The 19,287-nt window shown below is 39.9% G+C and overlaps 2 protein-coding genes and 2 long non-coding RNA genes across 4 annotated transcripts in view; all 4 read right to left on the bottom strand.

Moving 5' to 3' along the window:
• Positions 1–403: 403 nt before the first annotated feature.
• On the bottom strand, positions 404–3,798 carry LOC114550811 (uncharacterized). The gene is made up of 3 exons (XR_003691750.1): positions 3,500–3,798; positions 3,265–3,384; positions 404–1,287 (listed from the first exon to the last, which is right to left on the bottom strand). It is a non-coding gene; the product is annotated as an uncharacterized LOC114550811 (long non-coding RNA).
• A 1,415-nt stretch (positions 3,799–5,213) lies between these two features.
• Positions 5,214–8,617, bottom strand: LOC114550813 (uncharacterized). The gene is made up of 3 exons (XR_003691752.1): positions 8,515–8,617; positions 7,697–7,796; positions 5,214–6,199 (listed from the first exon to the last, which is right to left on the bottom strand). It is a non-coding gene; the product is annotated as an uncharacterized LOC114550813 (long non-coding RNA).
• A 2,042-nt stretch (positions 8,618–10,659) lies between these two features.
• On the bottom strand, positions 10,660–12,582 carry LOC114550809 (multidrug resistance-associated protein 4-like). The gene is made up of 3 exons (XM_028571692.1): positions 12,336–12,582; positions 11,123–11,257; positions 10,660–11,026 (listed from the first exon to the last, which is right to left on the bottom strand). The coding sequence occupies exons 1-3, from the start codon at positions 12,348–12,350 to the stop codon at positions 10,943–10,945; spliced, it is 234 nt and encodes a 77-aa protein (XP_028427493.1). The 5' UTR covers positions 12,351–12,582; the 3' UTR covers positions 10,660–10,942.
• A 4,858-nt stretch (positions 12,583–17,440) lies between these two features.
• LOC114551270 (transmembrane protein FAM155A) overlaps positions 17,441–19,287 on the bottom strand; it is a 32,490-nt gene continuing 30,643 nt past the window's right edge. Inside the window, exon 5 of the mRNA XM_028572440.1 lies at positions 17,441–18,019. Within this exon, the coding sequence (XP_028428241.1) occupies positions 17,721–18,019 (299 nt within the window). The 3' untranslated portion in view covers positions 17,441–17,720. The remainder of the gene's footprint in view (positions 18,020–19,287) is intronic.

Below are 19,287 nucleotides of genomic sequence, written 5' to 3'. Positions count from 1 at the left end.
GCTAAACGATGTGTGTGAAGAACAAATAATAGAACGAAAAAAATTCCCAGGCTGAGGAATAGCTCACCAGGATAAGACGGTGATGTGACAATGTGAGGTTGAGGGGTCAAATCCTGGTTCAGTCAGAGGAGTGTTTTAATTTTTCGCCTCAGTGATGTGAACGTTAAATACAACCTCCAACCAATCTGCCCCCAGCATCACAGATAGCTCACCATGATAATACCCACATGATCTGTTCTGAAGGTTGTGGGTTCATTTCTTTGATGACAAACTAAATTTTAAGGTCCAACACTCAAAATGAAGAAGTCAAATACACAACTAAACACACATCACTTGTGACAAATCTGATAGCTCAGTGTGATGAGTTGCTGGTTGAAAGACACAAAGGTCATGGGTTCCAATACAGAATTAGGCAATTTATTTTGAGTTTTACACCCAGAATGACAAAGACAAATACACAAGTAACCATATACTTGCTGATCTGATCTAATAGCTCAGTGTGATGGAACGCTGGTTGGAAAACACAAAGGTCATGGGTTCCAATACAAGAAGAGTCAGTTTATTTTGAGCTTTACACCCAGAATGACAAAGACAAATACACCCAGAGAACTGTCCCATGCGTACTTGCGTAGGTAGCAAAGTTGGTTTGTGCTCAACTCTAAGGCGCCCAGGGTCGAGTGTTCAAGACCGGCTCGTTGCCAACGTATGTGCAAACACTTAGATAGGCCCCCCCAGATAGGAAAGAGAGGTTAGGAAAGGAAGTGCAGGCAAGAAGATAGTAGGAGAGTGTTAAGACAAGGACAGGCAGGTATTAGTGGAAAGGAATAGACCAGAGTAGGACAACTCACAGACAGGAAGAGACCAGAGTAGGAGAAAGGTAGAGAGCATTATAATTTTAAGAAAAAAACTTTTAGATTTAAAAAAAAAAATAATTTAGAATTCTTTTTTTATGGACGAAAAAATAATTTACGTCCACTTTTATGGCATAGCCTGTGTATAACTGTGTAATAACACTTTTTGACATTTTTCTTTTACTTTTTGATAGATTTTGGTCATAATACATGTTATAACAGTGTTATAACAATGTAATAACTATGTAATAACACTCGTTGACATTACTTATGACTTTTCTGAGCTTTTTTTTGACATAATACGTACTATTACTTACTTTTTTATAAAATTATTTCATGACATACAATACTATGAGTATACAGTGAGTACGGAGAGAAGGCGGCATGAATGGAGTGAAGGAACTTCTCCGTTGTGGTCCGGAAACTCTGCACTCATCTGGGGAGAAAACAAGAGAAAGCCAGAGTTTATTGGATTGTTCTGCTTCAATACATCTGGGTCCATTTCTTTTCCTTAAGGAGGAATAAAAGACACCGAGACACAAGGTAGAGCTACTAGTGCTGAGAACTGGAGCTCCCAAGCAGAGGACGGGTCCTGTCTTGTTAACATCATTTAATGTCTGAGCTGCACCCTAAGGTCAACAAAGACCGGAAATAATGAAAGCTGTGATACGTATTAATATTAGGGCTGCAACCGTTAGCTGGTCCTATCATGGGGACTGCAGATGGAAACTAGCATTAGCTAACTCTGGTACAAAACATCTTTTTGTAAGTTTAATGTATTTTGTACATTGTCCCTGACAAATAAACTAATTAAATAAATAAATGAACCAGGGGGAAAAGGCTCCGATACCCCTGTGCCGCTAAAACGATTCAGTCCCGCATGCGCGGGAAGTGGGAACAGCAGCCTGCCAAAACCCACACACACAACAACCAGTCACCATCACACTTCCAACAAGAAAAGACATCTGCTGAGATAAACAACAGGTAGTTTTCTTATGAATTGCCTCGTAATTGTTCCAGGGTCAGTGGTTGACCTGTGGGTTTTAATCCATGCTGGAGGAACCGCCTGTCCAAAGCTGTTTAGTTACTGCTGGCTAACGTCAACTTCTCCTACAGCTGACTGCCTGATATTCAGTGCTGTGGGTCGTTTATGGCAAAAATCCCCAAATAAAATGACAGACAAAATAAGTTGTCATGTTTCCTGATCTTCAGTTTATTCCAACACCACGGACTGCAGGTCCAACAAGCTACGCTACTTCTGGAACTCTGGCGTAATAATGGTGGGCGACCGCACTTCTTTACTCACTAAACACACACAGCGATTGGAAGGGTGCGTTTGATTTAATGATCCAGTATTTAATGTTTCGACGACCAAACCACACAAATGATGTCATCTGCACCGGTCAATTCCAAACTGTTTTGTGGTTGGCTGACAAATTACCAGCAAAGTGGTGTGGGTTTAAAAGATCTGTCAACCTTCACAAACCATTCTGTGGAACTTACACAATTTAAATAAAGGATTTTATATACATGATGCAAAGTATTTTTAATTTATTTCTATGCCATACAGGCGTAAAAAAATGCAACATGTGTGTTCAGGGATGCGTGAAGCTGAGGGCGGGAGGAGAACAATATTAAGCGATGAAGAGTAGTAGTACCAGAAAGAACTTCAATCTACTTTCACACTCGGCTGCATTTTTTCCAGTGTTTTGTCTACAAAACGTCAAACTCTAAACCCATCTGAGTGGAGAAGATGGAGCCGGCTAAACGTTGTCAGAGACTGATGAGAACTAACAACAGCACTACACCACCAAGCCTACCACACTCACACGTCACACGTTCTCTCAAACATTTCACACACTGCTTTGTGTGTTTACTCCTTCAAACCCAGCAGACCTGCCGAGGGCTTCAAACTCCAACCTTCTCAACACCGAGGCAGCCACCTGACCAGCAGGTTTTAGAAGATGGAACACAGGGAGGACAGCAGTTTACACTCTGCTCTATCACTACATAGTCGGATTATAGTTCTTCAGCAGAAACAACACAACACAGCCTGGCTCTAACGTACACAAGGTAACAGTTCTGCCACTGGAAATATCTCTACCACAAGCTCCTGCAAACACTTAACCACTGACCTAACAACACAAGCATGTGAGCCATCAAGTCTTTTCTCATTAACATTTAGTTTGAGGACATTTCCACAAACAGTGTCTCAGTTCCTCCAGATATATATATATATATATATATATATATATATATATATATATATATATATATATATATATGTTAGAATCCTTACTGTGGACAATGTTGTTGAGATTCTGGACTCTGTGTGACTTGACCCTTTCAAATCAACTCAATCCGTCAACATTACAGCCAGCAGCTGTTAATCCGGAGAGAAAGCATGTCCTACCTCAGAGCTTCAGCTCAGAGAAGATGTTCCTTCAGCTGGTCTCTACAAGGCTCCTCCTCCTCCTCTTCTTCCCAGATGACATCCATTGAGGCTGCAGATCTGCAGCCGCCACACAGCTGACTGTCAAAGTAAAAAGCATACAACAATAATCAACGGTTATGTAAAATGTATATTTATAGTTTGCATTAGCACTGGAATGTGGAAATGTTCATGAATACAATGGGCAAAGACCAACCTGCGGACTTCCAGCTCCCACGGACCATGTAAACACCAGTCCACCTGCAACCGTCTATTTGCAGAAACACTAATAAAACCGATATCAAACGCCATATTCCTTCTCACAGCGATGCGTAGTTTTCTCCTAGCATCATTCCGGTGAATGTGACCGCGGGGTCGTTTGTTTATTCGCCCCCAAACAGCCAAAGTAGCAACAGTACAGACGTTAGCATAAGCTAGCTGTGAGTTAGCAACAACGGGTCGCAGGAACCGTGTGTGTTTGTGTATCCGGCCTATGGTGAGGAGATAGTGCCCCGGATGATTATTGCATAAGGGGGGAGGACTGCTGTGTGACATACCGTCCAGCCTCGACTGACCTCATAACGTCCTCCATTCGTCTTTATGAAGCTGATTGATAATCCATAAATTCATCTGCTCAAGTTGCTACATGTTCAGAGGTCGCAGAGTCGTCTTCGGGTCAGTCTGAAGTCGGGGGGGGGGGGGGGGAGGGTCATCATCAGATACCTCTCATTTATCATCATCATCATCATCATCATCGATCTTCATCATTTACAGAGGCATACCAAGAGAAGGGAAAGGCCAAAGAACAACAATACAAAACTCATATAGGCCTAATACAAAATCACGACTCTAGTAATAGGCTAGTACGCTATAGTTTGATAATATATTTTTGATAAACAATCCAAATACGAGTTTCTTTCAAATCACATATAAGGTAAACACATGGAGCAACCCCAGCTTCGGGTGCTGGACCTCAACATTTAGGGACCCACTCCAGGTCCCATCTCAAGTTCCTGTTCATCTCACTGAGCAAAATCACAGCATGCTTTTAGTTGTTCTCTCAACCTGTACAAGTTAGGAGCACAAATACTTTTCAGGCTTGACCCACTACTCTATTACTCTTATTTATGCATTTCTGCAGCTGCAGTTGTGAGTGATTATTTGCAGACTTATTTCTTTCTTGTCTATCATTATTACATTAGATTCTGCTGGTGGTCACCCCCTACAATCCTGGTATGTGACTACAACTTGCTGGATGTGTATAAAAGAAGTTAAACAGTTCTTAAATATGGAAGACAAAAAGTGACTTCCTCAATACTGAAATGATGGCTCAAAACACAAAAGTAATAAATGGATTTGAAAATGAATACATGCATACAAGTGTGTTATTCATTGGAAGATGAATGTATGAATGCTTTAAAAAAAATCTGAATTTATCTTTTGGTATTTGACATTTTTAGTTTTAATGCTGTACTTCTACATTTCTACATACACTTATGTCTATATAGCATTTATTTTATTCTTTATTTGCATGTATATAAATGCAAGAAATTTACATCCAGATTACCAGCAGTCATGTATTTTTGTATTCATTTTTATATATGTATTTGAATATTTCATTATTTATTCAAGCCTTTTTCTTTGTATATTATTTTATTTATCAATTAATGTACCTTTTGGGGCTGAGTCTAGAGTTCCCTAATTCTACCACTAGGTGGCAACATGTCTGTGCTACTATTACCACCATAGACTGTTAATATTAATTATGAATTATTATCACAGCTCGGTGCATACTGATTGGAGCATGCTAACTCCAGAAAAGGGTTATATAGCTTTTAAAGGGTTATATTGCTATTAAAGCAAAGGCAGTGCATATTTAAACTGGTTTACTATTTAGTTTAAATTCAACATAAAGTACTGAGGAAAAAAAGTCATATTTGATTCAGTGGGTTTTATTAAAATGTTTCTCTCATTCAGCTCATCACAGGAACAAAAGGCTCAGGATTTTGTGAAATGTGCCATAGTGACGGACATTTAAAAACACAATCCAACTATTACAAAGAAACAGTGCTACATTATGCCGTGTAGAACTGAAATCTTCCCACAAATAAAAAGGAAGTGCAACCATTAGTATTAACAGAAGATGAGAACATCAGTAAGTTCAGAGATTTACACAAAGTGCAACAAGAACAGATCAATAATTGATTCAATAATATTGCATCAATATATATTTATATAAATAGCCATTTAATAGTAAGCTTTGTACACAGATACATACAGTCGACCTTGTAAAAATGAGACCAAATGTGCCCAAACCAACAGGGATGGATTCATTTTAGCAGCATCTTTGGCGCTGACAACACCTGATTAGTTAAAAAAAAAAAAAGGTATTTAAAATAAATATATAAATACATACGGTATAGTGAGGCTCTTTATTTATATAAAAAGTGGCAAGCCTCTTTAGCAGGTCAGTACTACTGGTACCCTACAGCCAGTGGTTTATTGCACAAGAGCAACAGGGAACAACTCCCCCTTGGCACGGACCAAACTCAGGAGCGTCAAGCTGTCGGTAAAATTAGACCTGATCTGCATCCACTCAAATCCAGAAAAAAAAAAAAAAAAAAAAAAAAAAAAAGGACATTCGGTCTTCCCCGATGAAATTCTGCATAGAATTCAATGGATGACATGAGAGATCAGTTCACTTGTGGCCCTTTTGGAGAACTCTTGTATGCAGCACTTAAGCAGATTTAAGGTTACAGTTACTTTTTGGTCAAAACGTCCCCAAAGAAAAAGCTTTATGTTGAGGTGTGGCGAGTTACCCGAGCCAGCGGGGTGTCCACCAGTCCATCCATTAGTAGCAGCCGTCCCTCCAGCTGCTGTCCCGAAGGACACTGAGGGTGGACAGGCTCTTTGGAAACTGCAGAAAATAATAAAGGAATGGTCAATTAGGCATATCTGACAACCTTTATAAGAGAGCACAAACATTTTCTACTACTGCACAGTACTTCACATGGTTTCATTTATTTATGACATTAGGCCTTTTAGGGAAGTGCAACATACTCCTTTTTTACCGTCTTCTATTTATTGATGTGTGTAGGTTATGTATTAGATAAACAGTGCTGGAGATGTCTGGTTCAATGTTTGTGTTGTGGATTATGGGTCATATATGCCTGTACTGGACAACAAATGGCCTCTCAGGGACATTCAAGTTTTCTAAATCTTTTCTAATCTAGCAATTAGGGCTGAAACTAACGATTATTATTTTCCATTAATCTGTTGATTATTTTCTCGATTAGTTGTTGGGTCTATAAAATGTCATAAAAATAGTGAAAAATGACGTCCTCAAACGTCTCGTCATGTCTTGGGTCCTCCACTTTTGAGCCTAATTGAAATTTTTGGAATATTAAAAACTTCATACCCGGGCTTGTGGTGAAAATGTGTGCCTTTTCTGCCTCAATTTATGGTGAAAATGTCTTTAATTACGTAAAGGAAAGGGGTTGTAACCCCCCCTGTAAATTACGCCTATGCTTAAACCGATTAATCGATAATCAAAATAGTTGGCGATTAATTAGATAGTTGACACTAATCGATTGATCACTGCAGCTCTACTAGTAATAAAATAAAGGCTTTACCTCCGCGCTGGTTGGCCCTTGCTGTAGGGGGGTGGAGCCACAACGTTCCAGTAAATTCACTATTTTTCCAGTAAGCCCTCCTGCATCTAACCTCTCTGCAGAGTCAAAATGTAGAAAACTCTCCTTAATGGGCCCACTGTAATAGTACCTGAGTGTGAAAGAAATCTGTTCCCTTTTTGAAATAACCTTTGTTTCATCTGCCATGATGCTAAAATCCTCACTGTTCTTCACTTCTTCTATAATTTCAGACCGAACCATTTCTGCCAAACAACCCAAAACCTCATTCTGGATGATCTTGCTTGTGTACTTTGCATTGTGAATGGAAGTTAATCTTTTTCTTAACAAGTGGGTCGTGGTTAGCAACTGGGTTAAGAACATGTCTAAAGTTTCCTTTGTTAGAGGACTCTTCAGATTCATCATGTCCTCTTTGTGCTAGGTTTTGTGTAGCTGTAAGTAACAGCACTTCCCCAACGGTTTTAATGTATGCCCGATTTTCTTGTACTTGTTCCGTGTGTTCTTTGTCAAGGAGATGTGCTAGTGTTGCATCAGTTCTAACAGCTCTTTGATCATCCCTCCATGCTATCATTGCACACTTGTGTCCTTCCAACTTTGCATGCACTGAAAGCCCCGCATCTCTCATAGTTGCCTTTTTTCAGTTTCTAAAACCAGGTGTTGAAACAAAAACAGTGTCCGGGGCATTTGGTGTGCTAACATGTCTACATGCACAGCAATATGTAGAGTCCATCATGACAGAATACTCAAGCCATGGATGAAGATATTACCAGTTTGGCCTGAAGCTCCGTCTTCTGCCCCCCATCAAAATGGTTGGGAATATATTCAAGTTGGGCTGTACTGGTACATCATTCTTGGACTTGCTGATATCTGTAGAAAGATATACAGTAAACATAGGGCACAACTACAACATGTATTTACTTATGCATGTACTGTATATCTGCATGCATTTCAAAATGTAGGGCAAGCATTTACTTAAAAAAAAGAAAACAAAGCCATATTCATACAAAGAAGAAGTTACAGCAGAAGGCCCCATTTTAAGGACACACAGTAGGCCTACCATTACATTGTAATTGCACTGCTTTGCAAATAGTAAGAACCTTCTTCATCCCAAACCTGATGGGGCAGTACTTGATCCACATGGATCCACTTGCTGTCCTCTCTGTCCATGTAGGTTTTCTTCCTTTTCTTCACCCTTTTCTTCCTCCTCCTCAGCCTCTGAATTTCCCTCTCTGTGTCAGAGCCCCTCTTTCACCACATGCTCTCTCTCCTCCCCAAACTCCTCCAGCTTCCCTTGCTCCTCAACTCTCTCAACAACAGCTCTCACTTTTTTTTTGTTTCCTGGGGCCCGACGCTGTGTCCCTTCCGTGTTTAATGCAACTGTTAGCAAAAAACGTTCATTACATTTGGTTGCCTAACCATCCCTCCCTAATTAACAAGGGCAGATAGCCTGATGATTACGTTCAAATGTATTTGTTATCGCAATGCAACAGCCGAGACCGATGAAGTTCCGTGGTTAACATCACAGCAAGTTCACAGTTATGAGCAACAACAACAAGTCACTTACGAGATGATACGTTCTGCTTACCTTCGACTCTTACAACAGGAGAAAACGCAGCTCTTCTCTCCAAGAACAGCTCTTCTTCTTCTTCTTCTTCTTCTTCTTCTTCTTGTGTTTTTGAATGGCGGTTGGCAACCAGCTTTTTGGAGCATTACCGCCACCATCTGGACTGGAGTGTGGATCAAGAGGTCAACCTACACTTTCTTAAATCCTTATAAATAACCCAGTTATCTTCAAAGAAGAAAACAAATTAATCTTTGTCTGGCTTGACGGTATTTAGGACAATATATGATTACATGCTCTATGGTCTCTTGACTATTGCAATATTCACACATTCCATCAACATGCTTTTTCATTATAAATAATATTCCATTTAATCCTGTATGTCCTAGCCTCATTCTGGACACCATATCTTCTTCTTGCTTACATCTGTATGTATTCCTGTTTTTCCCCACTGTTCCTTGAATACTATACAGGTGTCTCCCAGACAGGTGTCTCCCATTTTGCATTTGTTTTAGCTTTAATTATACTTTTGACTTCAGCTTTACTGTATTTAATATCCACCTCTATATCAGGCAGCTCTACTGCGTTCTTCGCACATTTATCTGCCAATTCATTACCTCCTCCACCTATATGAGCTGGTACCCATATAAATGTAGTTCTAATACCGGACTTAATCAGACTGTTAGCTAGTTGCAGTATGTCGTACACTATGTCCTGTCTAGACTCCGAGTGAAGAAATGTAAGGCTTGTCAAAGCTGAGCTGGAGTCTGATGCAATCACATCTTGCTTAGGTCTATTGCTCTCTACCCATAGCAAGGCCATCCATATTGCTAACAGTTCTGCTGAGTATACAGCTAAATCATCATTAATTCTTTTAGCAGATTCACTGTTTAATTGAGGGATAACATAAGCAATTCACATTTTCGTATCAGTCTTCTTTGATGCATCAGTATATATAATGATTCTTTCTTTATATTTTCTTGAAATGTATCTATGTACCCTGTAATGATCCACTTCATGAAACTCCTTTTCCTCCAACAAGCCGAAGTCAACTGCAACCTCTAGCAAAAGCCAAGGAGGAATAACTGGACAGACCATCACTTCTTTTGACATACTATACTATGTTTTTTTATCACTTTTATCGACATACTATACTATGGCTTTTTATCACTTTTACCGACGTACTATACTATGACCTTTTTTCAACATACTATACTATGACTTTTTTATCACTTTTATCGACATACTATACTATGGCTTTTTTTTTAAATCACTTTTTTAGACATACTATCCCTTTTTTCGACATACTATACTATGGCTTTTTTATCACTTCTTTCGACATACTATACTATGAATTTTAAAAAAAAATTTCGACATACTATACTATGGCTTTTTATCACTTTTATCGAGATACTATACTATGACTTTTTTCGACATATTATACTATGGCTTTTTATCACTTTTTTCGAAATACTATATACTATGACTTTTTTCGACATACTATACTATCACTTTTTTCAACATACTATACCATCGCTTTTTTCGACATACTATCCCTTTTTTCGACATACTATACTATTACTTTTTTTATCACTTTTTTCAACATACTATACCATCGCTTTTTATCCCTTTTTTCGACATACTATACTATGACTTTTTTATCACTTTTTTCTGGATTACAAGTATAGTATGTTTTCCTATTCTGACCAGAGGAGATTATCCATCGTGCTTGTCGACCAGAGCTGGAAACGAGAGGCTGTCCGTCCTGCACTTCGATGGGAGCTAACAAACATGGAACTGTCATTGATAAATCTGCTGAAAGGATTACAGGAACTGATGAGAAGAAATGTTTTCAGGATATCATTTTTGACTGTCTGAGGATTCTTTCAGAATTCAACTGGTGTGAATAACTTTCTTATTTAAGCTCTGCAGAACAAAGAAACTTTTCTTTTCAATAAATTGGTGAAACGACTAAGGTTCTTCTAATGCACTGGTAAAATTGTAAGTAGCCTAACTAAAACAAATGCTATAAGAAATGACAAAACACTTCCACTTTAGTGTGTATGAACATAAAATAAGGCACAAACAATGTTGTAAGGATTATGCAGCCATTTAAAAGCAATTTCTCCAAGGCATCAGTATACTGAGCAGCAAATAACAGAAGATAAATATGAAGCATTGAAAATAAATAGTGATTTATTTCAACAGTTTTACAGCAGTGATCTCCAAGCTCTTTTGGCTTGAAGAAAACAGCAGCATAATGTGCGTGTATTTGGCTCAGCCATTCACGACCCTACTGAGCCCACCTGAACCTCTTCAGATCCTGTCTCCTCAGCAGCTGGAGTGGATGGGGTCCTTCTATCAGCCCCTGGGTGCTGTCACCACAGGCTGGAGGGGTGCAGTACGAGCCCAGGCACTTTTTCAAGTTTAGAGAGTCAGAGCCTCCCGGAGCTCACAGAGCTGTCTCAAAGATAACCAAGTTACCGTCTGCTGTTACTCCGTTTGCTATGCTAGGATGGCTTCTGTTGTTGTAAACCTGAAGAAACATGTTTTGCAAAGTTAGATTCACTTACGATAAAACTTTTTCACATTTTAAAATGCGTCTAAAAGAAAGTAAAAGGGTAAAACTCGCCTGTTTAGCTGCCTCTAGTAGAGCTGCTGCCTCCTGCTTGACGGTCTGCTGAACCATTTTATAAAAGATGCCATCTGGATCTTGAAGCAGGGTATAAGGCTCATCATAGGCATGAATTTTCCCTGCATCTAGAACCTAGAGACACAAAACCTTTCAGCAATTATTAAAAAATCAGTTTGTGTGCTTCCAGTCTTTATGCTAAACTAAGTGACTCGTGGCTCTAGCTCCATATTTAATGTAGGGTCATGAGAGGTATCAATCTGGAGAAGCTATTGCTTTTCTGCCTGTATTCATTTCTGTTGTTCTACTGCAACAATGGAATTTCTCCACTAGGGATAAACTAAGGTCTATCCTAATCGTAATACTTGTGTGTTTTCTGCACATGCTTCTCAAAACGGTGTCTATAGGAAAGTAATATTATGCAGCAGTTGCAAACATCTTGAGTGTAAACTCCATGCTTTAAAAAATGTAAAAAGTATTCTGTTGCTGTCTATGATGGTGTTGAGACGATGAGCGATGGTGAGGACGGTGCATTCTCTGAACTTGTCCCGTGTGGTTTTCTGGATCAGTTCATCGGTCCTGCAGAGACACGGCACATACATTAAATATAGGGATGCATTTTTTGACTATGCTATAGTAGGACTTTTAAAAACATGTTTCAACATACTATTCTATCAGTTTTTTTCCCAACATGCTTTTTTTCAACATACTATATATACTATGGCTTTTTATCCCTTTTTTGACATCTTATACTATGACTTTTATATCACTTTTTCAACATACTATGCTATGACATTTTGTAGCAGTAAGTATGGTATACTGCGGAAACACCAGACATGAAACCAAGAGCGTTCACACTGGTACAATCCTGGCACATTTCCAAGTGGGATTAAAATTATTCAACATGTATTTAGTTAATCAGCTTCACATGTTTTCATTATACAAGCATGGCAAAAATATTGACAGAAACCTTATATCCTACGCTGTCCAGTGTGTCCACTGCCAAATAGTATGTGATTTTTAAAATTACTTGAATTAGATAAAACTTTCACATTACTCAAAGCAGGTAACATTCCACAGGGAGAGCGAAAACACACACACACACACACACACACACACACACACACACACACACACACACACACACACACACACACACACACACACACACACACACACACACACACACACACACACACACAGTTGTACTCACGTGTTTGATTGTCATGCTGTGAGTCTTGTGCCCCGCGAAGTCCTCCACAATCTGCTGTTAAACTTCAATCCATAGTATAACCAGTCCCCTCAGCCTCGCTGTCCCACTGAGTTCCTCAAAGTCCATCACTTTGAGCTGATACAGGCTCTGAAACTCAAACAGCAGAAAGTCCTCCCACTCCTCACTGAAGGTAAAAGTTCCTCCTGGGAATAGAGAACACGCAGCAGGACAAGGAGGAATGTCATTGGTTCTTTCCAAGCGGACCGCGAGGCAGTGATTGGTGGGCGTTTTTGCAGGATTACAGCAGCTACAGATGACGGACTTTTTTAGCTTCTTTTTCAGCGCCGATTAGTTCAGTGCAATACATCCATGGTTCAGTGTGCCGATGTGCTGCAGCAATCGGCCAGTGTTATTCGGATGTGCACCAAGTAGTAGGCCGCACACTGTCAAAATGTCTTCGGCATTTTCTAGTTATGTATTGATGTCAGGGTGTAAAGACTATTAATAAGTCAAACAATATTTAAACAATTGCATATTGGAAATGTCTATAACGTTAGATAGCCTAAGCGGCAGGCCTATATCTATGGTTTTAATAGAGACAGGGATTAGATCCGCAACTGGAGCTAAAACTCTTGTGTGAACAGAGATTGTTTTTGTTGTAAAATGCAGCTTAAAAATGAAAACTATATTTTCCCGAAAACTACTACCACCCCTGCATTTTGAGAGAGTTGGGCAGAAGATCAAATTTAATATTTACTCACAAGCCACATCTAAACCTGAAAGATTATTAATGTTTTGTGTTTAAATTGAACATACATTTGGAGAATCATTATAACTTCATCAGATTGAAGATGCCTACAAGTGAGAAATCATACCCTATAAGACTAAATTATGTTTTACACGTGATGTAACACTAAGGATGAGTAAAATCTCCTGTGTGGAGGAAATAAAATCACCTGACTGATGTTGATGTTGAGGGGTGACAGCAGGGCATGCAGCAACTGTTCCTAAAATCTTCTCCATGAGGACATGAATTGTGTTCTGAACTCTGGGACACGATCCCATACTACCCTCTGCTGGTGAACATGAGGAACTGGTTTATGCCTGCAGATGCTTTATTATCTGTAGAGCCTCAACGTGTCCAATAATAAGTAAATACATACTTTATTATAGAATAAATAATCACAATTAAAATATGTTAATGACACAATAATTTGTGAAATAATTTAAGAAGTTTTTTAAACTTAACTCATGACGATGAAATGTGTATAATTTCATCATTCCTATTTCCATTCTAAGAGGTTTCTTAGATTTCAAAATGCCCTTTTTTTAAAAGTCTGTTTGCATTTCATAATAGCAATTTCCCATTAACACTTTTATTTCATGCCATGGCCCATTTTTATTTCATAACGTCACTTTGACAGTAGTGTTGTCCTTTCAGCCAGTTATATGTCCCCTGCCTCTGTGTTTATCTACTGCAGCAGTAAGTTGGTTGAATCAGAATGACTTTGATTGTTGTTGCTCTAGCTAACTGGCTAATTTTGGTAGCAGATGCATGTTGAGCTTGCTAGCTTATGAGAGGCAGGGAGCATGTGATTGGCTAAAAGGTGAGAGGGCGGTGACAACACCACTTTCATGAAAAGTGACATTATGAAATCAAATTATGTAAGGTGACATTATGAGATAAGTCTCATTGGGACAAATGCCATAATAAATAAAAGCAGACTTTTGAACAGGGGTATTTTGAATAACATAATTAAATAAAAATCATATCCAACAAAAATATAAAAATGAATGATGAAATAATGAGTTGAGTTTTAAAAACCTCTTCAAATATTTTACAAGTTGTTAGATCATTAATTTATTTGATGCAATTTATTATTTATTTCATAACGTCTTTTCTATTTATTTAATATTGAACACTTTGGGGTTCCGTTACTATCGACGTCAAAGACACTTATTGTCAAAAAAGCACAAACACCAGTAATGTTTAACATAATTTATATTTATTTTCTTTTGAACAAAATGTTAATAAATGTATTTGTTTTACGTCCAAAAAAGATCATGACTCGTGGGACGCATTTTATAAATAATTTCATCCAAGTCTTTTGTAGAAAAAAAAGAAAGTAAATTAGCAAACTAAAGCATCTCTAGTATGACAATATGACAACTTTATCATAATTTTTTCTCTATATTTGAACCCTTTTTCTCATTTCAAGCCTCATTTTTTTTGTATATTTTTCTCAAGACCTCTTTATCTCATCTTTTTAACATCCAACTTATTCCTACTCATCAACTCACACCACTGCTTTAGACAACAGAAAAATGCGGCAAAAATCTCAAAAAACATACAAAAACCAAGGAGGCGAACAGAAAACACAGTGAGATTCCAACAGTCGGGGTTGGCAGGGGAGGTCTGGGAGGTGGGGGGTGGGGGAATGGCCATTTTGGGATCCCACATCCTCAGGACATATTTACAACACAAAGGGCAAGGGGGGGGGACAGGGAGGGTAGGTGGGTGTTAGTTTGGCATGGGGTTCATCTGCATAGATCCACAGGACTCAGATCGTGAACAGCTCGAGATCGAAGGGACGAAGCACAAAGTGTGGGCCTGTTACATCCGCTGCTGTCTTCAAGGGAATGTAGTTCTCGTCATTACAGTTTGTCAAGAAAAAACAAACCAACGAAACAATACGTCACAGGAGAATATCAAGCAACAGGGGATCAGAGAGTGAACTGGGTGATGGGGGGGCTAAAGTCTATAAAAATCTAGGGACAAGTGTAGACTTGACTTCCACAGGACATCCCACTCTGATGTGTGTGTGTGTGTGTGTGTGTGTGTGTGTGTGTGTGTGTGTGTGTGAAGAGCAAACCGATGGTTGTTGAGTGATGTGAGGCGAGGTAAAGTCAAGCTGTTAATGGGGATCATTAGAGGCTACCAGGATGGAGGACAAAAAAAAACTGCTTCATTAAAGAGATTTAGCGTCCTTAGCGTTCATTTTTGGTGTATCACTAGTTGCTCGCGGTATCAGATTTTAATCTTGGATAAATCTCTTTTTTTTCTGTCCAATCTCTCAGTGCATCCCTAGCTAAAAATGAGGAGTTTAAAGTACTCTTAATCCCTGTGTGACCTGTCCTTGTGTCAATGTGCACTTTACCGGCAGCAGCTATGCAAAAATAAATAAATAAATCGGATGGATCAGCCCTTGAAAACTCCTCACACTCCTCGCACGCTGACACTGACACAGCCCTTTGCTAGTCTGTGAGAGATAGCGGTTGATCAGCTCGTCTAAGGGTATTTAAGAGTCGACGGACTGACTGATTGATTGATTGGCTGGCTGGTCAACTTGCACCTACTCTACGATACAGAAAAGCTGAGGCGACAGCAGTGAAGATGCCACAAAGTAGGACACTAACAGCCACTGTTTTTTTGTTTTCGATATTGCTCCATTGCCAGTTTCTGCCTCACTGGGCGTTCGCAGCAGAGAGGCACTCAAAGATCTGGGGCCTCATTTATCAAACCGAGCGTAGAACAAGTTCGAAACGTGTGTTAAGGAACTGTTTAAAAAAAGAAAAAGAAAGAAATCAGATTTGTGTAAATAAGTCTGTGTTCCTGCATTGTTGCTGGTCTTATTTCACCTTACATTATGTCATACTACATCCACTGTTTTCACTATTAATTTGTTGTCTGGGAACTCGTCGTTACAAGCGAATGCATGACTGCAAGTAATGTGGTTTGCACAATTCATCAACATCTTCTTACCATCCAAACGTAATGTGTTGACAGAATATTGTGCCTAAGCTTGTGACGACTGACTATTGACAACTGAAGAGACGATTGCCGAATGTTTTTCCCTGCCGATATTACGTAACTACTTTATATATATATATATATATATATATATATATATATATATATATATATATATATATATATATATATAGAAAATAAACTCTAAAATCTGTTCCCTACTGTGCATTCATAGGAGATTTTTCTAGTGGAGTGAGCCACGCGTGAGCCTGGCTCTTTTCCCCGCTCCGCCATCTTTGTGTGCCGGGTATATTTAATTTGTTACTGACTTTGTCTCAACAAAGTTGGTGAGGGAGGTGATGATGGAGGCCGACGGTCCCGTAGCTCCAAAGCTCTGCATCGCGCCGTATTCTAAGCTACGTCAACTTGTGAGTGATCCAATCACATCTGTAGGATTTGATTTAAACCCCTCTCTGCGTGCAACCCCTCATAACTAATCCAAACCTGAAACCAACTCCAAAGGTTTGGTGTTTCCAAATAAATACAGAAAAGCAAAAGAATGGGTTGGACTCTGTGTGTAGAAACGAGCGTACATGCGGTTGATAAATGAGGCCTCTGGTGTTTTGGCATCATGCAACTGTTCTCTAGTGTCCCTGGGTTGTCCCTGCAGTCTCGTGTACGACTACTCTAAATACTCTCTGCGGCGTTGAGACGAGTCAATGGGCCGCCTGTCTGCAACACCGACACTACCGTATGAGGTAAACCGAACACTTTAGAAACCAGAGAACACCACTTCCTGTCCAGGAGCACTGCATGGTGGAGACTAAGCTCAGCATGAACTCGTCAGCTGAACCGTCACCACCTTTGCCACTTTATCACTCCTAACTTGCTCAATGGCCCAACAAGTTAGAAGAGAAAGCGAGCCAGCCTTAGAGCACTTAAGGTCCTAAAATGTGTACCGTCGTAAGGGGTTGAGAAAAGGTCTGGTGGGACAAAATACAAGCTGAACAGTAGAATATAGAAGAATCACATACATTTTGTTTTCAGGGAAACAAGACCGACATGAATGATGGATGAGCTGGTCCTGACAGACCCTCGAGCAACATCACATACAAGGTAGTAAGAAGATGCCTCTAAGGTGATGGAGAGTAGGAAGTGGAACACAGTTGATATGTCAAAACATTCTGGCACCTGAAAGAAATGCAGCAAAAATCTAAAGGTAACGATGAGGGAGAGCGCACACTTCATCAATGTCCGTTTTTCCTCTGACGTGCCATCCATACACGCCGAAAAAACACCAGGGAGGGAGGGAGGGAGGGAGAGAGAGGAGGGGCAATATGCTAGAAAACATTTGGATGGATTAGAAACAATGAGCAGGTTTCAAGTGGCAAGAGGTCAGTTCTTTACGGGGTCGGTTCTCAAACATCTCCGTTCGGCCGATGTCCAATCCCAGCACCCTCAGCTCCAGTTAAAACCCTCCCACTTCCTGTGGTTGATGGTTCATCAGCGGGCAGATTGTAGAGGCATCTCCAGCATGTCTCGCCAGATGTGTCCCTGGCAGCCATGACATTGTAAAAGCCATAATCCTCTCGAGCGACATCACACTTTTCAAGCACCAAATTCAACCCCAAAGTTCACTCCTCATTAGAAGCACTCTCCTCTGGCGAGAAAATGGCAGCCACGCCAACCAACGTAGAATTATGGGAGGCTGAAATGATGATGACAGTGTGTAGGAGGACGAGGGCCAGCAGGCAGATCTTCAGTCGCCCGCTGCACAGTCTCGGGGTGGCAGCAGAGGTGACCGAGGCCCCCTCGGGCTGGCAGGAAGAAGCAGTCCTTTTTAGTGTCCCGCCTGAAGGGTTGTCCATTTTGGAGTCCCATCGGACATCGCAGCACTCCGCCTCACTGTCTGATAGATGATCTGCCAAGATCCCTGAGAAAGAAATGACACAGGAGAAAAATGCTGACTTTTAAATAACCAGAGTGATTTGGTTCTCTGACAGCTGACACTAGGAAAAAAAAGTGAAGTTGACAAATTTATATCGTCTCATGATATGTATATAGAATATAGGACTTAGGTCCATTAATTTAGGTGCAGTAAAAGGCCATTCTCAGCATGGTAAATAACCAAGCTGAGTACAGGTATAATCTTATACAGCCCGTCTTCAGGAGAAATGTTAGGATTGAATAGAAGTAGGGCATCTGATGAAGCCTGAAAAACTGCTCCAGTTCAGTTAAAAACAGCATCTGTTAAGCCAACAATCTAATTTGCATTGAATCGTTTTATTGCAGCGCAGCGATGGTTTTCTCATCAACTTCCTTCTGGACATCCTCCAGGACACGGCACCACAGGGCTGTGTCCTCAGCCCCCTCCTGTGTTCCCTCTACATCTCCGACTGCACGCCGACGCAGCCTTCAAAACACCAGCGTGAAGTTTGGTGAAGTTTGCAGCGGTGGGGCCGATCTCCCGCGGCGACTAGACTGCCTATAGGGAGGAGGTGAACGCTGTGGAACAGTGGTTCCAGGAAAGGGCACAGCGGTGGAAATAGCTGACACATTCAAATACCTAGGGGTAAATATCTACAAGGACCTGACATGGGCCAACCATACTGCAACTGTCATTGCTGTCAAAAAAGGCCCAACAGCATCTGTCCTGTGCCATGGTCATTCTGTTTGCAATAGTCACTGTTTTGTAAATAGGCCTTGAATGTATATATTTTTATTTATTCTTATATTTTGTTATTATATTCTATTTTATCCTGTTTTATGTACTTTTTTATGTACTGTTTTTCCTTCATTGCGTCTTAGATTTGTCATTTACTTATATTATATTTTAATATGTACCTTACATTTTCTTTAATGGAGCCTCCAAGCATAAGCTTTTCACACATAACCGGTGTGACAATTAACATCTTGAATCTGAAATCAACTCTGCTGAGGGCAAACTTCGCTTAGTTCTCACCCAACTAAAGCACAGGGAGTGGAAGGATGATGAGAGCAGATTTAGGACTGGCTGACCTAATATGAAAAAAAGCTTATTTCCAGACTAAAAAAAAAACCATCAGGGATTTAGAAAAAGACCCAAACTCTTGATTTAAGGACATTAAAGGTTGCCAAAATGGCTATGACTAAATAGGTCTTTGGCTAAACATCTCCCTGCCTCCCTTGTTAGTTTTCTTGCACCTGTGAGGGAGAAACGTA

This window comes from Perca flavescens, chromosome 24, assembly GCF_004354835.1.
Source record: "Perca flavescens isolate YP-PL-M2 chromosome 24, PFLA_1.0, whole genome shotgun sequence".
Classification (NCBI taxonomy): Eukaryota; Metazoa; Chordata; class Actinopteri; order Perciformes; family Percidae; genus Perca; species Perca flavescens.
The sequence above is the reverse complement of the archived record's forward strand: the minus strand, read 5'-3'. Positions and strand labels throughout refer to the sequence as shown.

Bases quoted from the DNA above. Each gene is read 5' to 3' on its own strand.
- LOC114550809 (XM_028571692.1), bottom strand. The intron at 11,027-11,122 runs GCGAGTTTTACC...ATGTTTCTTCAG, and splicing joins TACTAGAGGCAGCTAAACAG to GTTTACAACAACAGAAGCCA.